The sequence below is a fragment of the Caretta caretta genome, chromosome 14, assembly GCF_965140235.1.
Source record: "Caretta caretta isolate rCarCar2 chromosome 14, rCarCar1.hap1, whole genome shotgun sequence".
Taxonomy (NCBI): Eukaryota; Metazoa; Chordata; order Testudines; family Cheloniidae; genus Caretta; species Caretta caretta.
The window spans coordinates 8,887,832-8,913,006 of NC_134219.1; the positions used below are offsets into that span (position 1 = coordinate 8,887,832).

The following is a 25,175-nucleotide window of genomic DNA, read 5'->3' on the forward strand; positions in this document are numbered from 1 at the left end:
TCTCAGGAGGGAATATTTTGTCACTCAGACAGACTTCTGCCTTTTTGAGTCCCTACATGGAGCAGGTGTGGGGGAGTAACTGCCCCTCAAACTTTCCAGCTAGCTGGTTTATGTCACTGCAAAATTACCAAGTGCAATGCAAGAAAATTTAACCCTGAATTCTCATTTATTTGTATGTAAAGCTGATCCCTTTCAAATGTGCCATTCAATTTCTAAACTATATTTTATTTTGCAGATTCTGGGGAAAATAGACACTCTGTAAGTATACATTTTATTTGAGGAATAAGAGATTGGGAAATTAGATTGGGATAACCGTTTGATCAGCGAAATAACATTGAAGGGTATTATATTTTTGTATTGTTTGCAATACTTTGGAAATGTACTACTTAGCACTTTCATTTATATCCTTATTGGCCAGGTTTTCTCTGATATATTTATATAGCAGTGAGCACTAAAAGTCATATGAAATAACTGGTATTTGAGAAAGCCACTATAAAGCACAGTTGGTCCATGATGACTCTTCGAAAGGGGAGTTTACACATGAAAAAACACAACTGTGCAGATTTGGCTTGGTTGCAGGGGTGTGCGCTCTGACACAGCAGAGCCAAGCTTGGGAATGTCCTCAGACTTCCACTGGGCTGATGTATTCAAGAGCATGATGGTGCTGAACCACTTGAGGATGGATGTGAGGCCTGCTGGGCTGGCCAGTCTGTGGAGTAATAGCATCAGTGTCAAGTGGGAAAAGAGGCGAATGAAAAAAGGGTGTTTAGAACCTTAGCTGGAAAAACAACAGTGGGGCTAGCACCAATTGTGTCTCCTTCCCAAGGAGTGTGCCTGCACATGAACGCTGGGAGATTTTTACCATTTGCAGGTGTGATTTCCTTCTTAAGGAGTAGAGCGAGGGGATTTCCTGACTGTGACTATTGGCTCGAGCCGAAGCTTGCGTTCAACTCTGCCTGTGCTCCTGACCTGTGCTATGTAGCACCTTCAACCAGGATATTAGAAGACGGGCCGACTGGCAGGATTGTTGATGGAGACTGTGACATTCTAAACAAATATTAATGGAAAGCAAATGCTGACGTTATTACGATCATCCAATCAGGGAACCGGAGCAACACCATGTGGTGTAAGAGCCCAGCCAAACTAACCACTGCAGCTCAAATTTAATGGACAATCTACCAGTCAAGGAATGATACGATGAATAGCTTTGAACACCAAACTAATCAGAGGAAAAGCCAATTTGTGGAGAGAATGAGTGGCTAAATGCCTCAAATGAATGATCACTTGGCTCTGCTGAAATGCAAAAGACGAAGTACAAGCACTCCAGAAATAATGATATTAACGTTATTGAACAAATACTTTCCGACTATGCCCCCAGGGTGCTGTTCGGTAATATCATGGTTATTAATTATTATTACTAGTGCTGTTGTGTTAGCACCCAAAATGGGCCGGGCACTGGGTAAACACACAGAAAGAGACAGTCCCCGCCCTGATATATTTATAATCTGATTTTAAAAGAATAATTGAGAAGCACACAATGAAAACCATACTATGATCAAACCTGCCCTCATAAGACTAGAGAGAGTAAGAGAAAGAGAGGAGGAGCCTATCCAGAGGCTAAACTCTGAGGTCTTTTGCTCAGTCCTTACTCAGGCAAAATCCTGATTATAGTCCTCTAGGATTTGATTTGAAGAACAGGGAGTTTTCAAAGGTAACTCTTGAAAAAGAAAAGGAGGGAGGAACTGCCACATATTGAGGGACACTGCGGAGGCCCAGTTGCCTCCTGGTCTTAGACAAGATGGTTGAATCCCTAAAAGGCAGCTGGTAGAGCTCAGATACCTGTTGGGACAAGGTTGGAGGCAGTCTCAAGGGTAGGCAGGGTCAGCCCCAGGCTCAGAGGAAGTGTGCCTGTAGGTATAAGATCCCTCCCACAAAGCAGGACGGGAGTGTATTTTTCCTGCCACTTATTTTATATGACTCAGGAGCATTTGCTTAAAAAAACCAACTGTAGCAAATAGGAGACTTGTAAATAACAATCACAGTAGCACTCTCTCTCTCAGCTAACAATACACGTTCAGGCCTGGTCTACATTACAGAGTTAGGTCGTCATAAGCTGCCTTACGTCCACCTAACTCTGTAAGCGTCTACACTAAAATGTAGCTCCCATCGATGTAACTCACCTGCTACACCGACTTCATAACTCCACCTCCAGGAGAGGCGTAGCGCTTAGGTCAATGTAGTTAGGTTGACGCAGTGTTAGTGTAGACATTGCGTTGCTTACATTGACTGTTTGTTGCCTTTCAGAAGTTGTCCCACAATGCCCCACACTGACAGTTAACCCTGTGCAAGTGCTCCTGGTGAGGACATGCACTGCCGACATAAGGAGTGTAGGCCGGAAATGGAAAAGTGATTTAATTACTGCGGTGGCTGTATGTTGACATGACTTAGGTTGACTTAATTTTGTAGTGTAGACTTGCTCTCCGGCTCTGAAAGGCAGGGGCCTCCACCTTCCATCAGCACTCAAGTCCACATGGGATACAAAAGAAAACCTCTGTATTGTTTACAGTCCATTGGCAGAGCATTGAAGGTCATGGAGTGTGTTACAATAAACAGGCGGATTTTAATAGGCAAATAGGGTTTATTTTTCATTGTCATCTAAAGGTTTGGGGTTTTACTTTGCTCTCTATCTTCTAAAAATAAATCAAGCCTCGTTCTCCACCCAATTGCAAGGATGCAACCTCATGGTGTCACAGAGGAGAACAGCTGGCGTGGACCTGAATGGGAGGCATTGTCCTTTCTCAGTGCTCTGGATTGCCTGTTGGAGCCAAGGCTGCATATCTTCTGCACCCTTGGACTTCAGTAAGAGGTTCTGAGCATGCAGCATTGAGGCCTTTGTTTGCACCCTTATCCATAACTGCTACATCAAGCAGAATTCCACATACACTCTAGCTGCTAACGTGAACTGAGCCCTTGCTGTATAGAACTTACACAGGTATTTCCCAATGCTTGTAAGGTACAGAGTAAGTGAGCCAGGGGACAGTCAGTCCTCCTGGGTTCTGTGGCCAGCTCTGTCATTGACTTGTCTGGCCTTGACCCAATCATTCATCACTGTTTTACAGTTGGGCAAAAGGAATTTAATATCTCCCTCACGAGAGTGCTGAGTGGCTTCATTAATTCATGTTTGCAAAGCACTCCGAGATCTTTGTATGAAAGGTGCCATCGATGTGCCATCATTATGATAATTTTGATGATTTTTTCAATTACCAAAATTGAGTCTAGAAGCCATTACCTGGAGCCATATAGAGGCTGCTTTGGTTCTTGAATGGGCTGCAGTGAAAACACCTCAGCACCCTATGTAAATAATTTTGGCTTTAATTAATTGGACCCTGACATTTTAACATCTCCTGGCAAACTAGATGAGAGGAGTTGGATTTAGGGCTGCATTTTCCTTGCTTGCATAAATTCCTGTTTGCAGCTGGAGAGTAGTAATGAGATCTCCTGTAAAATTCAACAGACTGTCCCAAACATTTTTAGTTTCTCATCAATACACAAAAGAAAAACCTGCTTTGGAATAAGCTGTGCATGTTACCTGACTTTTCCCCAGCGATATGCCCTTGGGGTTCACATGGACAGCACACAGATGTGCAGGATCAGGATGTGCATGTACCACTAAACTTAACCTCTGAGGGTGAGCATGATACTTCCCAGGAAATGGCACTTGTGCAATACACAGGCATCCCCTAGAAACTCTGACATAACGTTATCGGACAGGAAACACCCTGCTAGGCATCCCTGTTGCAGTTAAATACTGTAACTTCTCCTGATTTAAATAGCTATTTGAATCACCAGGGCTTGTGCGGACAGGGCCCAGGTCTGCTCACAGGGCCAACTCTGGATTAAAAAGCACCATCAGGCCTTTGTTCTTTTCCTGCTGATCAGGAGCAATCCAGAGTGTTTCTTTATCTTCACATAAATGAGCCACAGTGGGGATCAGAAAGTGAATTTCCTCGTGGGTTTTTTCTTTTCTTTTCTTTTTTTTTCTTTTCTTTTCTTCTCAACATTGCTCAGGCAACGTAAAAGTGCAGAGAGAAAAGAGATGGAGAGATTCTGGCTGTGCCTTCTCGCCTCGTTTTATTGAAGTACTTCTCTTCTGTAGCTTATTTTCCTGCAGCACTATGCTCTGCCATGCCTCACAGGTAGCATCCAACCGAGGGGAGTTGCTGACCCTGCCTATCAAAGCAAAAAGAGTCCTAATAACATGATCAAGTGGCTTAACCTTCCTTTCCAGGCAGTTTTCTACTTTAGAAGTCTGGAGAAGATCTTGGGGGAGGTGGAAGATCTCTCTGCAGGGGAGACTGGCCCTGCTGCTGCTCTTGCTGCCCCTGATATGTGGATAGAGGCCTTTGGTCTCCAGGCCTGAAACTGTGGCATCCTAATCAAAGGGAACATGTTCAGGAAAGAAAGTAATGCCCAGATAGCAGGTTTCCTGGCTATAGCTACATGTCAGAGTGTAGGTCTTGAAAAGAAGGGCTTGTCTACACTACCTGCCGAATCAGCAGGCAGCGATTGATCCAGCGGGGGCCCATTTATCACATCTAGTATAGACGCGATAAATCGACTGCTGAGCACTCTCCCGTCGACTTCGGTACTCCACCAGAATGAGAAGCGCAAGTGGAGTTGACGGGAGAGCGTCAGCTGTCGAATTACCACAGTGAAGACACCGCGGTAAGTTGATCTAAGTATGTCGACTTCAGCCACGCTATTCACATAGCTGAAGTAGCGTCTCTTAGATCGACCTCACCCGATAGCGTAGACAAGCCCGAAGACTCATGATTTGACATTTTCATGGAGATAATATGACACAGTGGGGATTTTTGTGGCAATACACCATACAAATGTATGGCGGGGGACAGATGGGAGTAAGGACTGTGGGACTGAACCCCTATTTGGAGTCTGGGTTTCAGAGGTGTGGGCACATGCCTTCCTTTTGACTTCAGCAACGGTTGTGGGTGCTTGAAATCTGACCCTTGGTGTGTGCTTCTTACTTCAAATTCAAGTAATGCTGTCCCACTCGCTTCTAATAAACCTATTAGATTATGATGTTCTGCGTTAATGGTGAGGAAGTCATAAGGCAAAGCCAAGAACTGCTGCGTTGAAGAAAAAAAAATGAAGAAAACAGCTTTATAATGAGCTCTCCCCCCTTCATTACACCAACCTCAGCCCCTAAGAAGTTGTGTCACTGTCAGAATAAGTCTAATCCAGCATGAAAACAATGAAGAACTTTGCTCCCTCCACGCCGTGTGAGGCCACGATAAAAGTGAGCCCAGTGCTTTAAAAAATGCCACACATTGACAACTACATTGACATTACACAGATTCACGGTAAGGTTTTGATCTCATTTAAGTCAACGTGTTAGACAAATCCAGTCGAGGCCTGAATTATTTAAATAGGTTAAAATCAAATTGCAGTCCAAGTTCTGATTAAAGAGGGGCACAGACCAAAGTAACCTGGGCCTGAACACGTTGGACTTGAGGAATATTCAGAACTAGATCCAAACTTTGGGCTTGTGGCCTCTTCTGTGTTTCTTGTCTGCTACAGGATTTTAGATCTTAAGTTCCATCCATAGGAAGTGTTTGCAAAAGAAATGGGTGTCTTTGAATTTTTTTTTACCTAAAGTGTCTGGAGTAAATTAATTGAATTACTAAGAGAGGAACTGGGAGGAGGTTTCCTTCCTGGAATCAAAGCTGGCAATCTTTCTAAGTTATTTAATGGTCTTAGTTTCTGAAAACATATTGAAGGAAATATCTTAACAATGAGATAGCCACTTCGCCAAATACTAATTTGGTATTGTGCTGGATTTGCTGCAGCCATACATTCTGACTTCTTATTCTCCCCTGTCATTTTTACTTGTTTGTTTGTTTTATTTTGTCCTGGTGGTGAACGTGGACTGATTAGCATCACTTAGGACACATTGTACTTTCAGGTGTACATTTGTACTAATACAGAACGTACCATCCTGGAGACAAATGTCTCCAATTCTCCACCCACTTGCAGAACTGAAAATCTGGCCACTTATTTATTAGTCAGTGCCCAAACATAGATTTAGGTGCTTAACTATAGGCAAGCAGTTTGAAAATGTTAGCGTAAATATCATGGTGTCCATTTCCTCTCTGTACCATGGAGATGTTGAATGACTTTGAAGAGGAGACATGATGATTGTTTAGCTGATTGTGCAGCTCTTGGAAGAGTTGTTATATTTCATCTCTTTATGCAATTTCATTGATCCAAGAGTTTTTTTTAAATTTATGCTTATTAGCTTTTTTCCCCTCCTCATTGCTAATAGAGAATAGAAGGTTCTCCTGATGCCACTTAACAGAGTCATCGGAAACATCAACTGCTGGGAGACAAAAACAAGATGCGAGATGATGTGCCTGTTTCAAAAGCTCTATGGCACTTATTTATGAACCTGCCTGGCTCCTCTCTTCAATGTTCATTTCCTCAGGGTGAACAACAGGGACATTCCTAAAGCATGTAATTTAAAAAAATTACGAATAAAGGATTCAAATGGGAAAGTGCCTATGGAAACCGATGACCAATATCCCCCACATGGTTCATTTCTCTCACTAAAAGAGTTTTGTTTCTCTATCCTCCATTTCATCCTGCTCTGGGGAGGTGGGAGCATAGAGTAAGAGTACATTCTGGGCTTTTTAAAAACTTAATAACTGTACAGAGTTTCAGAACTTTACCAAGTGCCTACATTATTAGAAATACAAATATTCCTTGTTCTTTGTTAAATCACTTCTTGTATCTAAAAGGTTCACTGCTCATTGAGCTGGTTGGCATATTGGTTCTTTCTCAAAAGAATGACTGCACATCACAGTCCAGATTAGACAAAATATAGATCACAGATGTTGGGTCCCGGGTCAACAGATTTGGGCCTGCAGCTAAACCCTTTTCCAAATCCTATCCCCAAACTTCATTAAAGTTCAGAAGCTTATTTGGGTCCAGATTGTAACCTCATACCTGTCCCTACTTTATCTCTACAATATGCCAAACCAACACCTTGCTTCCGTGCTTTTGAAGATCAGCACCACATCCAGATTCCATCGTGGTGGCTGTTCCCTGTTTCAATAACAGGCTCTAAGAAAGCTGTGGATCCAAACACTCCAGTACTTTGGAGAAGTTTGGATCCAGATCAGAACTTTGCAGTTCATACTAATCTCAGGTTTATTGATGCAAAGAAAATCCAAACAAACAAAAACCCCAAACAGAGATTTTTTTTTTCAGACTGTAAAGTGGGTCCCGATCCTGCAATCTGTTCCCATGTATCACTGCAGATTCAATTGCAGGATCAGGGACATAGATAAGAAGGCTCTTATTTTAAATGACAAATAGCATTTAAAATAATTAAACCAACAAGGATCTAAGTCATTCTTACAGAGAGATGACATATGGACTCATATATATATTTACTGCTTTAAGCTCTATATCAAAGGCTCTGGAACAGAAAAGATATGTATCTCCTTTAAAAGCAAAGGATTTCTTCCCTCCTTCCCCCCACAGCTTAAACTGTTCAGTTTCTTACCGACTAGTATCTTTTTAATTTATTTTTCCCTAGGAAAAGGTTGCTTGTATCATAAAACATTTAAACCTTTCACAGACAACACGGGGTTTGTAGCACATCTCTGTTGGCAAATATACATTCGAGCATCCCATCAACCCTCCCACCCACCCCCAATAAAATGTTATTACAGTGAATTTGGAATTTGGAAAAGGTATTTTAATAAAGAAATCTTTGAACTTAACTTTGCATCCTTGGATGTTTTTCTTATCAGTGTAACCCTTCTGCCCGTCAGAGTTGGCAGCAACAAGGGCCGGGTTCAATATCTAGGGGATCCATTCCAATAACACAGTGCAAACCGGCCCGAGCCCCCACCCAGTGACCTGGGACAAATATATACCACCCCCGCTGGGCGCCTCCAAGAGGCAATACTTCCCTTCTCGCAAGCACATAGTCTAAGTGTAGCAAAAGCCTTTTAATAACAGAGAGAAACAATGTGGCATTATGTTGGGGAAACACCACCAACAGGATTCATAACACAACCCATGAGCAACAAAAAACCCACCCCAGGCAAATTGGGGCATGCCCTTTTCCCTTTGGTTCTTGAGTCCAGCAACCCCAAATCACCCAAAGTCCCAAAAGTCCAATGCCCCAAAAGTCTCTGTCCCTGGTCAGGGCAGCCCCAGAGTTCGAAAGTTTATCTGCGGAGCTTTACCTCCCAACCTGGGTGGAAATGGGACGGGGGTAAGAGGCACCTTACGTGATCTGAAGCTGACCGCCCCACAAACTCCTTCGCTCAGCTGCACTCCGCTCCGCCAGCCGCCCCACAAACTCCTTCGCTCCGCTCCACTCCGCTCCGCCAGCCGCCCCACGAACTCCTTCGCTCAGCTCCACGGCCCACAAGCAGCTCCTGCCATCCACACACTGCTCCGCGTCGAACTGCTCCACAATATATCTTCAGGCTCCCCCACTACTTAACACAACACTCAGTGATTTCAGCTCTTAGGTGAATTCAGCTTGTAGTAGGGGAGCCCCAGTGCTGGTGCACTGTCAGCCCAAAGTGAGCTCAGAAGCCTATAACTAGACTTCTAATGAAATCAAAATTAGCTCTGATATTCCACAGTGGAGAGAGGAGGAAATGCAATTAGCATGTAAGGCCCTCACCAAGGGGCCCATGCCACCAAGTATTAATACTTGTCCCCAGCCTCTCTCCCTTCACACAGTTTTGGAACCCATGACCCTTGCCTAGCGAGTGCTACTTAGTTGATGGTGAATCCCTCCATCATAACAAAAGGCCACGTACAGTTCCAAGCACAGTTCCCATAAACAGGGTAATAACAATTTATTCTTCCTGCCCCAATAACAGAGACACTGGGGATCCCACAGCAACCAAAGTGACCATTTGGGCAGCTATGGTCTCATTCTAGGTGTGGTGGGTGTGCCTATGCAAATGAGATCGGCCCCTGAAGATCTTTTCCACAACTTGCCACACCTCACCACCAGATGTCAGGGTGGAGCTCATCCTGACACTGCTTACATCAGCAAATCACAAATGGCTGGGGGGCAGGTTATTATTAATGTTAAACTGTGTGGGGATATCAGTGAACACACAGCATGTCACAGAACATGTGGGAAAGCATGGACGCTGCACAAACTCTGTCAGCTTGAAATCGCTGAACCTGTTGTAATGATCCAAAGTAATCTCAAACGAGTGTGTCCACACCAGCCATGCTGAATCACTTTAAGAACCATTGCAGGCTTGCCCTACATTCACATTAGTGCTGCTCAAAACCACTTCAGTTAAAAGGCCCTCCAGAAATCTACCCTACAGTCCCAGGCATGGCTCCCAGAACCAGTGGATTCTTGGAGGTTTCAAAAGGCTCCCAGTGCTCCATGGAGCTGCAATGAGCCTTTGGGGCTGTTTCAGCATCTCTATGCCCACACTGGTGCGAAGGATTTCAGACTGAAACGGTTTAGGCTGAACCAGTTCTTTATCCCGCTGAAAGATTCATCTACTCCATCTGATTCTTGGAACGTGTCACAGGGTTGCTGGGTCCTTTAAATAAAACAGGTCCAGCCCTTCCCCTCTCCCTCCATGTCAGTATGGGTGCTCCCAGTTGGCCAGTTAGAGGGCAAGGCAGCACCTGGAGCTATAAAGGATCAGGAAGATTAGAGTTGTAGGAAGTTCCTGAAGGAGGCAGCAGCAACGGGAGGAGATAGAGGAGGAGGAGGAGGCATGGCATGGCATGGCATGGCATGGCATGGCATGGCATGGCATGGCATTTACTGGCTGATCTTCTTGAGCTGGAGCCAAGGGCTAAAGGGAGTTGAAAGCAAGGATAGTGGGATTGTTTACCTGCTGACATCTACATGCTGGAGAGGGCTGAGGGCTAGGTCTCCCTGTGGACTTGTCTGAGATGACTGGTTAATAGCATGGGGAGAGTGATGGCTGTTTCCCTGCTGAGGATGAATTCCCAGGAGAGTGTTGGTGGTGGGGTGTTCCTGCTGGGAAGACTGGGGTTACACTCCAGCAGGGAGGGTTGGGGTGGCTGTCTGGCTGAAGAAGAGTCTGGGTGTGGTGGAAGATGCTGGAATGTGGTATGCGCTAGGCTGAATGATTATATGTTGTGGGATTTGAAGGCCTGCGTGCACTGGGGGTGATAAATAGACTATGTTCTGGGACTCTTGCTATGGCATGTTTGCACTATGTCTTGTAATGCTACGCTTCCTGGGAACTGGTTTATTGAACCAAGAGAGCCTGTCCTGGAGCCCTTGGGGCCTGAGAGAGGAAGTGGGAGGGTAACTCTGGTTAGGGTGCCCAGAGGTAAGGAGGCGCTCAGGGATGAAGGGAAATCGTTCATGTGAACTGGTTTGAGCACTTTTGTGTGTGGAAGTAGAGTGTGTCACTGGCATGCTCGGGAATAGATCAGTAAACTTACCTGCTGCAGACAAAGCTAATGTACCTACCCACTAAACAAGGAACAGTCATACATGATGAGTTCCGCTTCCTGTTCCACAGAATGTGGCTTCAGATGCCAAGCAAGCCTCATTTGTTAACCTGTTAAACTGAACACTTGGGAAAGATTCTTGTGTCTGTTGTTGAAACAGTGCCCATATTCAATTAAGACCCAAAACAATGAGCCATTACAAATCTGCTGGTTTAGTTCTTCATATTTCTAGCATCTCACCAAGTCTGGCTCAGCAAATGTAAAACCAAGTGTGCTGTAAGTATTCACCCTAAAAAGCAGGGGGGAAAGGCCCAGTTCATCCTCCCCACCCTCTAGCCCCAGTTCCATTTGAAGAGAGACTGGGGGATACCATTTTGCATAAGACAGAATGGAGATGTTGTTTCATGAGAGTCATTTACACAATAGTGTGAGAAGCAACAGGTTAAATCACTTCATAGAAGAGGTCCTGCAGGTGTAATTCCCAGTAGTGAGAGCTGGAGTTCCCAGGTCTGAGAGGGGAAACAGACCTTGTTGCCTCAGACACCAATTTTATACTATATGGCTTATTTTCATGCAAGCAGAGATGGTTGGCTTGACCCCTGAGACTCACTTGCAGAAAACATACTAGCAACAGCAGCCAGTTTAAACAAATTTAAGCCAGTTTGTAGGAGACGTGTCCAAAACCACTGGCCTTATTCTTAAAAAGGAAAGGAGTACTTGTGGCACCTTAGAGACTAACAAATTTATCTGAGCTCACAAAAGCTTATGCTCAAATAAATTTGTTAGTCTCTAAGGTACCACAAGTCCTCCTGTTCTTTTTGCGGATACAGACGAACACGGCTGCTACTCTGAAACCTGACCGTATTCTTGTGTCCCATAGAAATCTTTAGCCAATATGTTGAGAGAGAGCAGAGCTCAAGGATTGTTCTCCATGAACAAGGGGATTGTTCTCCATGAGGCTACACAGTGAAAGAGCAAGTAGAAAGGAAACCTGGATCCCCTTAATTTACAGCACATATGAGGCTGCTTGAATTGGTCATTGTTAAAGTGCAAGCATTGGTTCTACAAAATGTGGAAAAAGAGAGCACAAAGCCAGCCTCTTGTGTTAAGCTAGAGAAGTCAGAAGCCAAGAAGCCTCCATGGGAAAAGCAGCGGATGGGGAGAATGCTGCCAGGAGGAAATTAATAATAATTTCAAAAGACAATGCAGCAGCTTTCAGAAGTGTGATTCCTGGAATCTATCAGCACAGTGCAGACTGAGGGGCAGGAATTATCAGCCATGGCTACATGGCTGTTTCAGGCTGAGGCTTGAGCTTGCAACATTTACTCACTCATTATCCTTAGTCACTAGGGCCCAATAGAGCTTTGAAGGAATGAAATTCTAAAGGTAACTTTTTCTTCAGTTTGGGGATACTTCTAAACAGTCAGTGAAATCCAGCGTTGCCCTTCCCCCCACCACTCTTGTGTGAATTTAAGGGCTCAATTCATCATTGTGATATGGCCCTTGCTAGTAGAAAGCAGCTGCAGGGCAGGTGTGGGGGCACCGGGGGGAATTCCTCCAGCACAGGGAGCCCTGTGACTTCACAGGTGCAGGTGGCCTTCTGGGGCAGGGCATGAGCAAAGGTTGGAAGAGGACTCAGATGTGATCAAGAAGCTCTTATGTTCTGGCTATTCTGAATTCCTTCAAAGCTCTTTTGCTCCTTTGGAGCAGGAGCACAAATTAGGGCAGCCTCTGAAAGGTGATGGAGTGAGATCTCTGGAGACTGAAACCCTCTTGTTCCCCAGGACAGGTGCAGCAGCTTCCCCCCAGTGTACAATTTTCAAATGGATGTTTTATATATGTTGTGGGATTAGGTTTTCCTTATCAACAAAGATCCCATGGGTGTTCCTTTGAAAAACAAATGATGTGTGGAGCTCAGTGTTGCCAGCTCATGACTTTATCAGAAATCTCATATTAGATGCTTTCCCAACTAGAGCTCCAACTTCTGGAGTCAAGTGAGGAGGACAAGAAGACAATCACTTTCTTTTTTAAATGACAACTCAAAGTTTCTGGTTCTCAGTTTTACAGAAAACAGCCTGAAAACAGGACCCAGGTACATGCTAACAGCTCAGTAACCAGATGCCAAATAAAAGTTACTCAAAGCTTCTTTTTTAAAAAACATTCATGGTTGTGGGTTTTTGTTTTTGTTTTGTTTTGTTTTGGTTGGTTAGATATTTTGGCAGCCTGACTCCAGACTCTTGAATGCTTGGGGTTGGTATGGTTGAGATTTCTTAGGCTTCATGTTGCTAAATGAAATTGTTACTGGAATTAATGACACTTACTGTGTCTCCTTCAGTTTTGGGATGGATACAGAGTTATCACTGTATTATTTACATGATGAACATATTGATATTTTTCTAAAGAATGAATTAAAAATAATCCTGTGACCTGGATTGATCATTCACCTGTGGAGGTGAGAGGGTACTTTTATCTCTTTGTCCATCCAGTGTGGGCCTCTCTAAAGGTGCCAATAACAGTGCCAATTGTGGGTGCTGGTTTTTGTATTATGGACAATTGTCCACCTGGAACTGGACCAGACTCATTACACAGAAGCCAGCCATCTTATTGATAATGTAGATTTTTTTTGAGCTTTGAACTTCCATTTTATTTGCTCTTTTTCCTTGCACAGTCACAGTTGCCTGCAAGTAGAAGAAGAACCTACTAATCCCCTAGCTTGCAAAGCACACAGCAATCCTATTCGTCAGACTGTGGAGTTAAACAGAAAGGAATTCAGTGTTCTTCATCCTTAAAAATCTATTCTGCTGCCTGGTTGGGAATCGGGTGGTAACTTTCCTTCCCACTCCGATCCCATTGCTGCTAGCATAGGACCGAAGGGCATCCCAAAGTAGGCACCCCAAGTGGTCACTGGTTTTGTGGGTACTTAGGTCCATCCCTGTGTTCAAATGTGTCCTAAGAAATGATAGACAATTATTTCTGCTGCTTATTCCTAACTGAAACCTCATTAAAGGTCCAACCTTGCTCCCTCTGAAATCAATAAGTGTTTTGTCATTGACTTAAATGGGACCAAATTTGGGCAATACGTGATTTCCAGAAAACACTCAGCTGTGTTAGGATTTTTCCTGGAATATCTTGGCATGGTAACCCACCTGGCTCGTGCTAAACTTTCCAAGAGAAATTGCAAAATTCAGAGGGCCCAGGAGAAATTTATTTCTCTTCCCCTTCCTAAGTGCTTAATGATGTTTCCCTTATTATTTTTGAGATTGCCAACTGTGCCTCATGGTGTTTAGTAATTTCACCCCTTGTTGGAGGTGCCGTAGCATTACTGATTTTTGCTAGAGTTATTTGCAGATTTGAATAATTTACCTTACTGCATGTGATACAAAGTCACTGCTCATCAGGGGTCCCGTTCGTCCCTGCACAGGGATAGCTTGTGTAAAGGAGAAGAAACTGAGTTCCAATTTGTGAATTTTCCTACTTATTCTCCCAACAGGATGAGGGGGTTTCCCTCTCCCCATAGAAGACACTGTAAATACCCCAAGATTCTGATTTGGTTTTTCCATCTGTGAAATGAAGCCAACACTCCTCTATCCCCCAGGGAGGCTGTGAAGTTTAAGTAATGGCAACATTTTCAAAAGCCACTATTGAACTTTGGGTGCTGCACCTGAGACACTATGCACCTAATCTGCAAAGGTGCTGAGCATGCACCACTTGAGCCAAAGTCAATGGGAGCTGTGGTTGCTCAGCACCTGTGAAAATCACGCCCTTAGATGTCTCAAATTGAGCACCTAAAAACTGTGGCAGTGAAAATCAGTGTCCAGCATTGAATATTTTGCCTTTATGCTTTGTGAAGTGCTTTGAGTTCATGGAATGGAGGATGCCATGAAATGCAAAGTATTAATGTTTCTTGCACAGCAACTGGATGGACTGACTCAGGTCATCCAATGCACCAGTAAGGGCAGTTGTATGGCAAAACTTTTGTAAATACAACTTTTCAAGACTTTGTGATAAGTAGTGGTGGAGAGGCTTAGCCTCAAAAATATTCATCTGGGATATATGTCCTAGTTAGAGCTGTCTGGAAATGCTTTGAGAGTTTGAAATTCCCCTTGGAAATTTTCCTGTTGGGCAATTCTGACTTTCCCATGGAAATTTTAAAAATGTAAGAAAGTAACTTTCCCCCAACTTTCTTATTGTTCCCAGCTTTTTCCATTTGGGAAACCATTTAGAAAGTAAGTGTGTGTGTGTGTGTGAGAGAGAGAGCAACAACTTTTGACTTTTAAAAGTAACTCGCTATTAGGTGTTACACTTAATTCACATTTAAGAATTATGTGCTTTCTCTCTGAAATGAACACTTTCAACACTTCATTACTGTTTTCCAACTGGAAAAAGGTGGAAAATTCAGTGTGTGTGGAGGGAAGAGCTGACACCTTTTAAAATGTATATATATTATAAATTAGAAAACTCTGAAAAAATTCATTTTTTTCCTGAAAATTTTTATTTAGATTTTTTTCCCCAGAATTGTTCATATTTTCCAGAAAATGAATAATTCAGTTGAAAATTATTTTTTCTGTGGAAGAAAATGTTTTTGACCAACCCTTCCCCCGCCAAACAAACCCCCAAACATCTTTTTGTCATAAAATTTGTGACCAAGTTCTTCTCCTGGTCCCACTTCCAGTCTCACACTATCCTGGTCGGAAAAGTTTTGATACCATTAATATTTTGCTGCCCTAGACAGTCTAGGGCAGATCCTCAGGGGAAGTCAATGAAGCTCTGACAATTTACACTAACCAAGGATCTGCCCTTCTGTTCTGTCTGTGTGTTAGAGAAGCCCACATGGAGAAAAGGCAGAGCCAAACTGCCATGTCATGCTGGAGAGCTGAGTTCAAGTCCCAAGTTTGTCCTTTGCTGTCTTCATTGGAAGGGCCTAGGAGCAGCATAGAAACAACACATCCAGCCTCTGGAAGGGCAATGAGCTTCTCAAGTGACCCTCCCCACACATACAACCCATCCCACGAGGAAAGGAGCTGAACCAAAACCTCCAGAGACAAAGAGGACATCTTACCCAGAGGGCAGATTTATTAATTTTTTAAAAACTTTCATTATTCTGGGGGCATAATTACTGATTTTTTTTTTTGAATACTCCACGTGATCAATAACATGTGGTAGCTGGGAGAGGAATTATAAGGAAAAATGCTGCTGTCAAACCACAATGTAGACCTCCTTGTTTTTCAGTCCCATTTATTTTTCATGTTGTAACTTTGTATTATTTTGTAATATATAAAGCAACCCAATAGGTTTAATAATCAGTTGGCACGCCTCTGTGTTTGAGTCCTGGTTTCCAAAGGGGACTCAAACCCATGCTCAGTGGCTTGCTTAATCTGTTCCCTTGTATTGCTGGTATTTTTCTTCTTCTTCACACAGTCTGTCTTGAGGGAGATACTTAAAGGACGAGATGGGTGGGGCAAGGAGAAGTAGCAGGACAGCTTGAAAAGTTAGTTTATTACTTGTTTTACTGTTTTCTTCTTATTGCTCTTTCAGTGCAATGTTTCTTGAAGCAGCTTATTAAATAGAATAATTCAAGAGTTCCTGGTACAATGCTTTAAACATGCTCATGGGTGGGTGGGTGGGTGCGTGGGTGGGGAGATATGCTATGTGTAATGGATATTCTTTGTAGCCATGTGCATATCTAATATTCTGTACAGGATAAGGAGTTCACCCTCTGCTATCCAAATGTTATGGTGAACATGACACTTGTCTGTATAAACACAAGTTGACATAACTGATGAAGGCTTTTTCCCTAAAAATAAATAAATAAAAAGCTTTTGATGAGTTTTTGTACTGGAGCAGGGTATGTCTTCGCTCCTGTCTTCTTGCCCTGCAAAAATGACACAGACTGCACAGATGGGGCAGTCACCGTGCCACTTGTTTGAGTTCCCTCCACCAACCCCATTACAGTCCCCATGCAGCAATCTATTTACAATCTCCTCTGTGTTTTCAGCCCTCTCCTCAGGACCAGAGAGGACCAAAGGTCTCCTTTTCCTAAGGCCTTTAGGAGCCTGGGTTCAGCTAGCCCCATTCCTCCCTCTCCCTTGCATTTCCTTCCTGTGTCTCTATCCTTCTGGGCTGATGGGCTAATTATCTCACCTAGCCCCCAGCCTGATTATCTAATTATTTCTAATTACCCAGTCAGCTTTCTCCAGGGGAACTAATGGGTGTCAAAGTGATCAGAGTGTAAGCTCACTTGTTCACTCCCTCCCCTCTGTCCCAGATACCCAGGACAACTATGTTGTGTATGTAACATACTCTTAATGATAAAACAAATAAATGCAGGTCCATGTGCAAGCACAGACTAGGAGTTTGTAATGCAAATGATTCACCTAGATGAACGTGACCTCACTTTGGATACGAAGGAATTTTGGATAACCAAGTTTCAGATAACCGATATTTCCCTTGCATAATGACAGGTTTCAGAGTAGCAGCCGTGTTAGTCTGTATCTGCAAAAAGAAAAGGAGGACTTGTGGCACCTTAGAGACTAACAAATTTATTTGAGCATAAGCTTTCATGAGCTACAACTGAAGTGAGCTGTAGCTCACGAAAGCTTATGCTCAGATAAATTTGTTAGTCTCTAAGGTGCCACAAGTCCTCCTTTTCTTTTTGCGATATTTCCCTGTGTGTTTTGTACCTTGTATATAAGATTATACTGTATGTAGTAAAATGAATAGCCCCATTTTGCAATTTGACTAACATTAGTATAAGATCTACTTAAAATTAGACAGTTTTCATATTTACCATAAATGGCCTGACAATACATATCTTCAGTGTGGGTCACAGCGATCGTGGTACAAACTATTTTGGTAATAACCTCTTTCCCCAAGATAATGTCAAACTTCTCACTACAATTTCTCTTCCCATAGACATCTGGGCACACACATGGGACCAATGGACTCATTCAATGCACATGGGTTGACTTTAGCCTAATTTCTTATCATTCACTTTGTTATACCAATGCTTGACTGGAGCTTTCAATCTAAAAGAACCCATTGCAGCCCCCATGTTCTAGTGTTAATCCAGTGCTGACCTCTGGTGGCCAAAGAATTTACAGGCCATTTCCTAAACATTTGAAAATGAGATGGAATGCTCTGTAAATCTTGCAGTTTCCACGTCGATGGGAGTTTTCTTCAAGTAAATACTGCAGAAGCGGTCCCTGATTTCTATACCTAATCATTTTTTAATTTAAGCATATGTTCATATAGCTGGAAATAAGATGTAAATTTTTGACAGTGAGAGTAATTAACCATGGGAACAATATACCAAGGGCCGTGGTGCATTCTCCATCATGGACAATTTTTAAATCACGATGGGATGTTTTTCTAAAAGATCTGCTCTAGGAATTATTTTGGGGGAGTTCTATGGCCTGTGCTATACAGGAAGTCAGACTAGAACAGTGGTTCTCAATCAGGGGTCCATGGCCCCTTGGGGGGGCTGCGAGCAGGTTTCAGGGGGTCCGCCAAGCAGGGCCAGTGTTAGACTCGCTGGGGCCCAGGACAGAAAGCTGAAGTCGCGCCGCATGGGGCTGAAGCCTGGGGCCCTGAGCCCCGCCACCCAGGCTGAAGCCAAAGCCCGAGCAATGTAGCTTCGCAGGGGCCTCTGTGGCGTGGGGCCTTGCTTGCTACCCCGTAATGCCGACCCTGGCTTTTACAGGCAGAAAACCTGTTGTTGTGACATAGGTGGGCTGTGGAGTTTTTATAGCCTGGGGGAGGGGCGGGGGGCTCAGAAAGAAAAAGATTGAGACCCCCTGGACTAGATGATCACAATGGTCCCTTCTGGCCTTGGGATCTATTAATCTAAATTCAATATCACAGTCTGTACAACCCACTTGACTCTTAGTTAGGTGACTTTGAGGCTCTGAGCCTTCATCCTTCTGTGTATCACCTTCCACCTCTGAAATGGGGATAATAATACTTAAATCACACTATGAGGGTTAACTAGTCTTTTTTTGTACAAAACTTTTGATACAAAAGGCACAATATCTATGCAAAGCATTGAGTAATATAATAATATTTAGCACCAATATGGCACTTTTCACACATAGATGTCAAACCACTTTATAAAGGAGGGTAAGTATCATCATCCATGTTTTATTGAAGGTGAAAATGAGGACAGAGAGATTAAATGGCTTGTCTAAGGCCACACAGTGAGTCAATGGCAGAGCAGGGAATGGAACTCATCACTCCTACGCCTATGCTCTGTGCATTAGCCCCCCCGCCTATCAGTAAGAGAACCAGGGCTGGCCTTGGGAATGGGCCACCCAGGTGACAGCCCAGAGTGCAGTGCAAAGTTACGTGCTGCCAGCTGGCAGGGGAGTGCCGCAGACTTGCAGAGGCAACGCATGCAGGGGCACCCAGATTTCTCCCTGCTTCCTCCCCGGCAGAGGAAGGAAAAGCAGTGATGCATGGATACTTCTCACCCCCGCAACATTCCTCTGTGCCCCTGTCATAACCATACAGCTAAGGGTAGCCTAGAATTCCTCCTTATCTGTAAGGGGTTAAGAAGCTCAAATAACCTGGTTGGCACCTGACCAAAAGGACCAATGGGGAAAGAAGATACTTTCAAATCTGGGGCGGGGCTGGGAAGAGGCTTTATTTGGTGTGTTCTCTCTTGGGAGGCAGGGAAGCATCAGGTCAGAAAACTCTTTCTCCTATAAACCACCCTAAAAGTCTATCATATTACAAAAATTGTAAGTAAAAGCCAGGCAAGGCATGTTAGATTATCTGTTGTTCTGCTTGTGAATTTTACCCTTGATGGGGGGAGGTTTATTCCTGTTTTTTGTAACTTTGAAACTAAGCCTAGAGGAAGTTCTGCTGTGTTTTTGAATCTTTTGTTACCCTGTAAAGTTATTTTCCATCCTGATTTTACAGAGGTGATTTTTACCTTTTTTTTTTTTAAATAAAATCCTTCTTTTAAGAACCTGACTGATTTCTCTATTGTCCTCAGACCCAGGGGTTTGGGTCTGTGATCACTTTGTAACCAATTGGTTAGGATATTAGTCTCAAGCCTCTGCAGGAAAGGGGGTGTAAGGGCTTGGGGGGGATATTTTGGGGCAATAGGAACTCCAAGTGATCCTTTCCCTGATTCTTTGTTAAATCAGTTGGTGGTGGCAGCGTGCCCTCCAAGGGCAAAGAATTTGTGCTTTGGGGAAGTTTTAACCTAAGATGGTAGAAATAAGTTTAGGGGGTCTTTCATGTGGGTCCCCACAACTGTACCCTAGAATTCAGAGTGGGGAAGGAACCCTGAAAGGCCCCCTAGGGGGCTGTAAAGTGGGGAGCAAGGAGCAACACCACGTGCGTCCAGGTCACTTTGCTGTGAAGCTGCTGCTCTCCTGCCTTCCCCTTACACAGACTAGGTGAGGGGTGTGAGCTGCATGCATCCAGGTCAGTTTCCACATGTAGGTGCAGATGGGGAGTGCAGGGTTAGGGATGAAGGGGGCACAGTGCAGCACAAAGTAAGGGTGGCAATACACCATATACCATGCCACCCTTACTTCTCCACTGCTCCTGCCGGTGGCATTGCCTTCCGAGCTAGGCACCCAGCAAGCAGCCGCCACTCTCCGGCTGCCCTGCCAGTGGTGAGCCCCGGCACCTCTTTCAATACCATTAAGTACTCGGGGGAGGCAGCAGGGCCCTGGGTGGGTTGGAAGTCTGGGGAGCATGTGGGGGCCAGGGGTGATGGGGGGTAGGTAGCCTATGGGGGCAGGGGCAATGGGGGGCTCACATGGGGGCCAGGGGCAATAGGGGCTGGAGCACCAAAATACAAGTTTGCCTGGAGCACCATTTTCCCTAAGGCCAGCCCTGAGGAGAACCCCACAGTGCATTTGTTGTCCATGTTTATTCGTAGGTTAACTACTTGTACCATGAGCTCTGTTCTTTGCAGGTTCTTACACTGTGATCCATCACTTCCTGGTTTTGCTGTGCTTGGAAATGTGAAGTAAAGCTACAGGTATTTCTGAAATATGCATATTGTAAAGAAAAGAATAGGTACAAAAGAGGAACAAATAGAGGTGGAGGAAAAGTTAAGTGGTAAAATAAATCAAGACAGTTAAACGGGAATCAAACTGACGGCTATCCAATCTCAGCAGTGTACATTTAAAATGCAAGCTGGTTTATTATTTGGAAAAAGAGTGTGCTTTTCTTCAACCATTATCTGGAAAATAACGTGTAGCCTGTCATGTCTAAATTAAAGAACCAAAAAAGAATGACTTTTACTGTCTTTTTCTTATTTGAAGAGCACCAGTCTGAAATCAGAGGAGCTCTCATAAAGAGTAGCCCAGTGAGTCTAGCAATCATCAGAATGTGGCTTTCATGGGAAGCTGAATTTAAATAGGAGTGTACATTCATACAGGTAATTTGTTTTCTCAGCATACACCGAAATACTGGGTGGGAAGGCTGAGCGAGCTCTCCCGGCAGAGGGAACAAACCATCATAGCTGAGTTAGAATTATTAAGTGCAGAATCGCACAGTTTCAACAGAGAAAGAAGCCGCAGTGATAGAGACACAAAATAGCAGCACAAGAGGGTTAAGCACAAATCGGCAAAGGTCTGAGTCCTTTTCTTGAGAGGTAAAATAGAAAAATATAGATGTCAATAAAAGCTACTTTTACACATTGAGCCAGGGAGACCATGGGATCTTGGCAATCTGTGATGTCTTGAATAAATACTGGATTAGGAAAACGTAGCCATGTGATTCTGGGGAACTTTAATCCATAGACTATTGATACAATAGACCATGATGTTTGTCATTGGTAGCTTGTGTAGTCAAAAGTGATACTGTCTAATCTGTACATCACTTGGATAATGCCATTTAATTGACAGTTTGCAGAGTAAGCACAAATGCTAGCTATCCTCCTTACACAAAGCAGTTATTGACACTGCATGCACAGAGCTTGCTTTGAAGTCCTCTGCACTGGCTGTCCACATATTCATTTTTAAATACCCGCAGCACCAAGTTGACACTGCAATTGACACAGTTTCACATTTGAAATCAATGAGGTTGGGCTAAAGGACCAAAAACATCTTGCCCATGAATTGAGTTAATGCTGCTGAACTGAAAAGCTGACATCCTGTCTTCATTCACAAAGCAGGTACAGCGCAGGCAGTGGGAACTCCCCACACAGCTCTGCCCATGGGCCTCGACTTCGTTCTGCAGTGCAAGCCTCTAGGGGTGAGAGGATAGTTCAGTCTCCAGCCAGCAGTGATTTATGAATGGAAATCTGCCCATCCTCAAGTATAGCATGCTGTACAGAATAGCTGCTTTCTAGCTTCACCCCACCCCAGTGGGTATCCCAGTGGACCTCTTGCAGAAGTGCTTCCAAGGAGAGGGAAATGATGATGCAGAGCCAGAGCTGGCATTCTTACACTTCCGCCTCCCCAGAAGTGATGGCCACTGCTATGTATTGAAACCTGTGTTAAAGCTGTAAGCTATCCTTTAAATGCCTAGGGATAGTTTTTTGTTGTTCCTCATCTGGTTTGCAAGCTACAGGGCTCTGTAGGAAAGCATGTGATCTGAGTCTAGCTCGCAGCAATCCGGAGACAGCCAGGCTACAGTAAGGTGAGGTGAGTTGTGCCTTTCTGTTTTAGGGAGCAAGCTCCTTTGTGCTTCTGTGTTCTTCTGGGTTAGAGTTCTGAATGATAAGAAATAAAGTAGTGTTATGTTGAAACCTTCCAGCAAGAGTCCTTTATGTTTTTATTTAATTCCTCTGTGTGTGCTGTGAACATAAATGGGCACAACTGCACCAAAGGGGCCCAATTCTTCTCCCATTGAAGTTTTTGCCACTGATCTCCAATGGGAAGAGGATCAGGGCTTAAGGTACCAAGGTGTGAGTCACTTTAACACGGGAAGGAGTAAACTTATTTCCATACCATTTGATAACCAGCTGAGAGTGTGTCTAATGAAAGGAAAAATTGCCAACTCTGATAAAATGCTTTCAGAACTGTAAGTGAAATGAATGAACATGGCAGCAAGCCCAGGTTACTAAACTAAAATGAGATGGTCAATTAGAAAACTAGATTTACTTTTAAATAACTTTAAGTTATTTAAAGGCAAAGTAACAAAAAGTCCCCAAAGTCTCTACAATGCACAACACATATTTTGGGTTTTGTTTCAATGTAAGTGTGTTGGGTCACTTTGTCTTCAGGCCAGATAATAGGATTGTTAAAGGTTCAGCAGCTTGTAAAAGCCTGGCAAATGCCAAGCTCTATAAAATCTGTCATGAGGCAAAGTCTCAAGAGGCGGCTTGTGAGCCTGGGGCCCTGTCCATGCTAAAGTTGAAACTACGTAAAACCAGAGCATGTTCTCAGTGCAGTGCTTGAATGCAAGGTGCTAACACTGTTTTTTTCCAACCAGCATAGACAAGGTGATCCATCTTCCTAGCCCTGTTTTCAGATTACCAACCCTTTACCATGCATGAATAGATGACCTATATAGCTCTAATCACTGAGGCCGTCAAGGAGTAAATCCTGCTTACCCTGCTCACAAGCAGGACTGGGCACTATGGGCCTGATCCTCTACTAATATGCATCTTATGTAGTTATTTACCCCTGCACAGATTGTAACATGCGTCCAGAGCAGAACCGGCGCATTTTGCATCTACTTTGCATTCTCTCTGCACAGCTGTAAATTACTGCACAAGGGGCAAGGTAGGGGAGAATCAGGTCCCATGGCTGGAATGCTCAGAATGGCTCAGCACACACAACCAGGGCCAGATTTTCAAATGTGCGCATTAGGTGCTGAGCTTTTTGGAAAATCAGGCGGTGTCACAATTGGAGCTGATGGGCTCTAAATGCTCATGAAAATTTGGCTGTGGTTGTGGGGGCTGAGCAGTTTGAAATTTGGCCTCCAGCTCTTTAGAAAACTTGGCCCCATGTCTGGATGCCACAGATCTTTGGGAAGCAGAGGTGGGAAATGAGAAGATATAGGGATAAGACAGGTAATTCACTGAGATCACTGGGACTTCTTCCTCACTACAGGAAGATGGTACGGTCAGCATGAGCTAAGATATTAGCTGGCTCAGGCCCAAACCTTTAGAACCTTGTGTACCTGAGTTAAATTTACTGTAGACCCTTCCTTAGGGAAGTGAGGGACTCCCACTATTGTAATGAAAGACCAGGTGCATGTCAGGGTTAGTCAAATAACAGGTTATGCTGACAAATTTTTAAAGCCATTTTTAATTGTATTTTCCCCCCTGCTGAAGCTGATTCTTCTCCCAATGTCTCTATTCCCTTTTTACTGTTATGGGATAATTCATATAATCCTACATGTCTGTCTTGTGCTGGGCAAAGCAGGCTTCATTAATGTCCCCTACAAGGAAAAGAGTATAATTTATGCTTTTTAATGATAGATTTGCAGGATTACGGTATATTTTTTTTCAACTCGCCAACATTAACAGTATAATACTAGGCTTAACTAAATTGCTGCCTTTTCTCCTTTATAGTAGATTTAGATCAAGCTTTAATGCTTATTATCTATGACATGCTAATTAGCATGCTGACTCTAAGAAAGGTCACACCTATATATTCCCCTACCGTATACAAACCATGGGTTTGATTGTGTTCTCACACCAATGTAAAACCACAGGGCCTATGTGACAGGGTTGGTCTGTCCCCTTCAGGGTTGTAGGGCCTGTTATATTCCATCTAAATTAATACATGGGCTAAAGGTGTTAACATAACCCAGTCACTTGAAACAGTGTTAAACCAGATTTGGGATTAGGTATACAGAGGTCTCAGCCTGCTCAGTTACATGGCAAACACTGCAGTAAAAATCATTTTAACCTTTTATTAAAGATAAAGAAAAGAAGGAAAAACATCTTAAATGTAAAGTATTAAATCAGGCTTTCATTTTAACAACGTCCCTTGTTCCCTTTCTCTTTAGCTACAGAGAGTTTTTAGACTGAAAAAAACCCCTTGTTTGGCAGTCTCTTAGATGGTATCAAAGATGGTTTAAATTGTCCTTCTGGGGGAAAAAGTTAGTTGAAATGGGCTATTGTTGTAAATGTCCAATGCCATTTCATCCTAGGTGGTGTTTGGTATTCAGCTGGAGCCAGAATGGTGGCGAAGTTGTCTGGGTCCCTTTGTCTGGCCTGGTCTCTTCCAGAAATCTCTCAGAATCAGGATGATGAAGGCCCAGGGTCCCAGGAGATGGTGAGGGTGGCAGTTTCTTTCTTTAAGGACATGCAAAGGAAGTTGTAGGTGGAATAGCCCTTCTCCTCATTATTTTGTACCCCAATTCGGGCTAGCTTTTGGCACACCAATTTTGGTTCACTGATTCACTTTTCGTATTTACCAGGCATGATCTTAACACAGTCCTTGAACTGTATCAGGAAGCCTTTTGGTTTGGGCTAATTCAGTGTCTCCCTGTCCCTTTGGTACCTTTCCCCATCAACATTGTTGTTATAGGTTATTGTGGTAACTTATGAACTTACACTCACTTCTTTATAGCTGAGCTCATAGGGATAATTTGGTAGGCCCAATGATCACAACAGACCTACCAATCCACAATACCACCCTTGTCCTTGTGGTGTTTCCCCTTTAAGTTTTGGTACCCAAGAGTCCAGCAAAATGACAAAGGCAGATATGGGGAAAGAGGAAGCAACTCAGAGAATAGTCTGTGTTTGG

The 25,175-nt window shown here is 43.6% G+C and overlaps 1 protein-coding gene across 7 annotated transcripts in view; it reads left to right on the forward strand.

The window, feature by feature from the left end:
- PECAM1 (platelet and endothelial cell adhesion molecule 1) overlaps window positions 1–7,805 on the forward strand; it is a 62,342-nt gene extending 54,537 nt beyond the window's left edge. For 4 of the 7 annotated variants that reach the window (XM_048817909.2, XM_075119219.1, XM_048817911.2 and 1 more), the window contains 2 exons: window positions 236–258; window positions 6,344–7,805. In XM_048817909.2, the coding sequence (XP_048673866.1) occupies window positions 236–258; window positions 6,344–6,373 (53 nt within the window). In that variant the 3' untranslated portion in view covers window positions 6,374–7,805. Of the gene's footprint in view, window positions 1–235; window positions 259–871 lie in introns of all 7 variants that reach the window. The other 3 variants (XM_048817910.2, XM_048817912.2, XM_048817914.2) reach the window with 1 other exon arrangement.
- The last annotated feature ends 17,370 nt before the right edge of the window (window positions 7,806–25,175 follow it).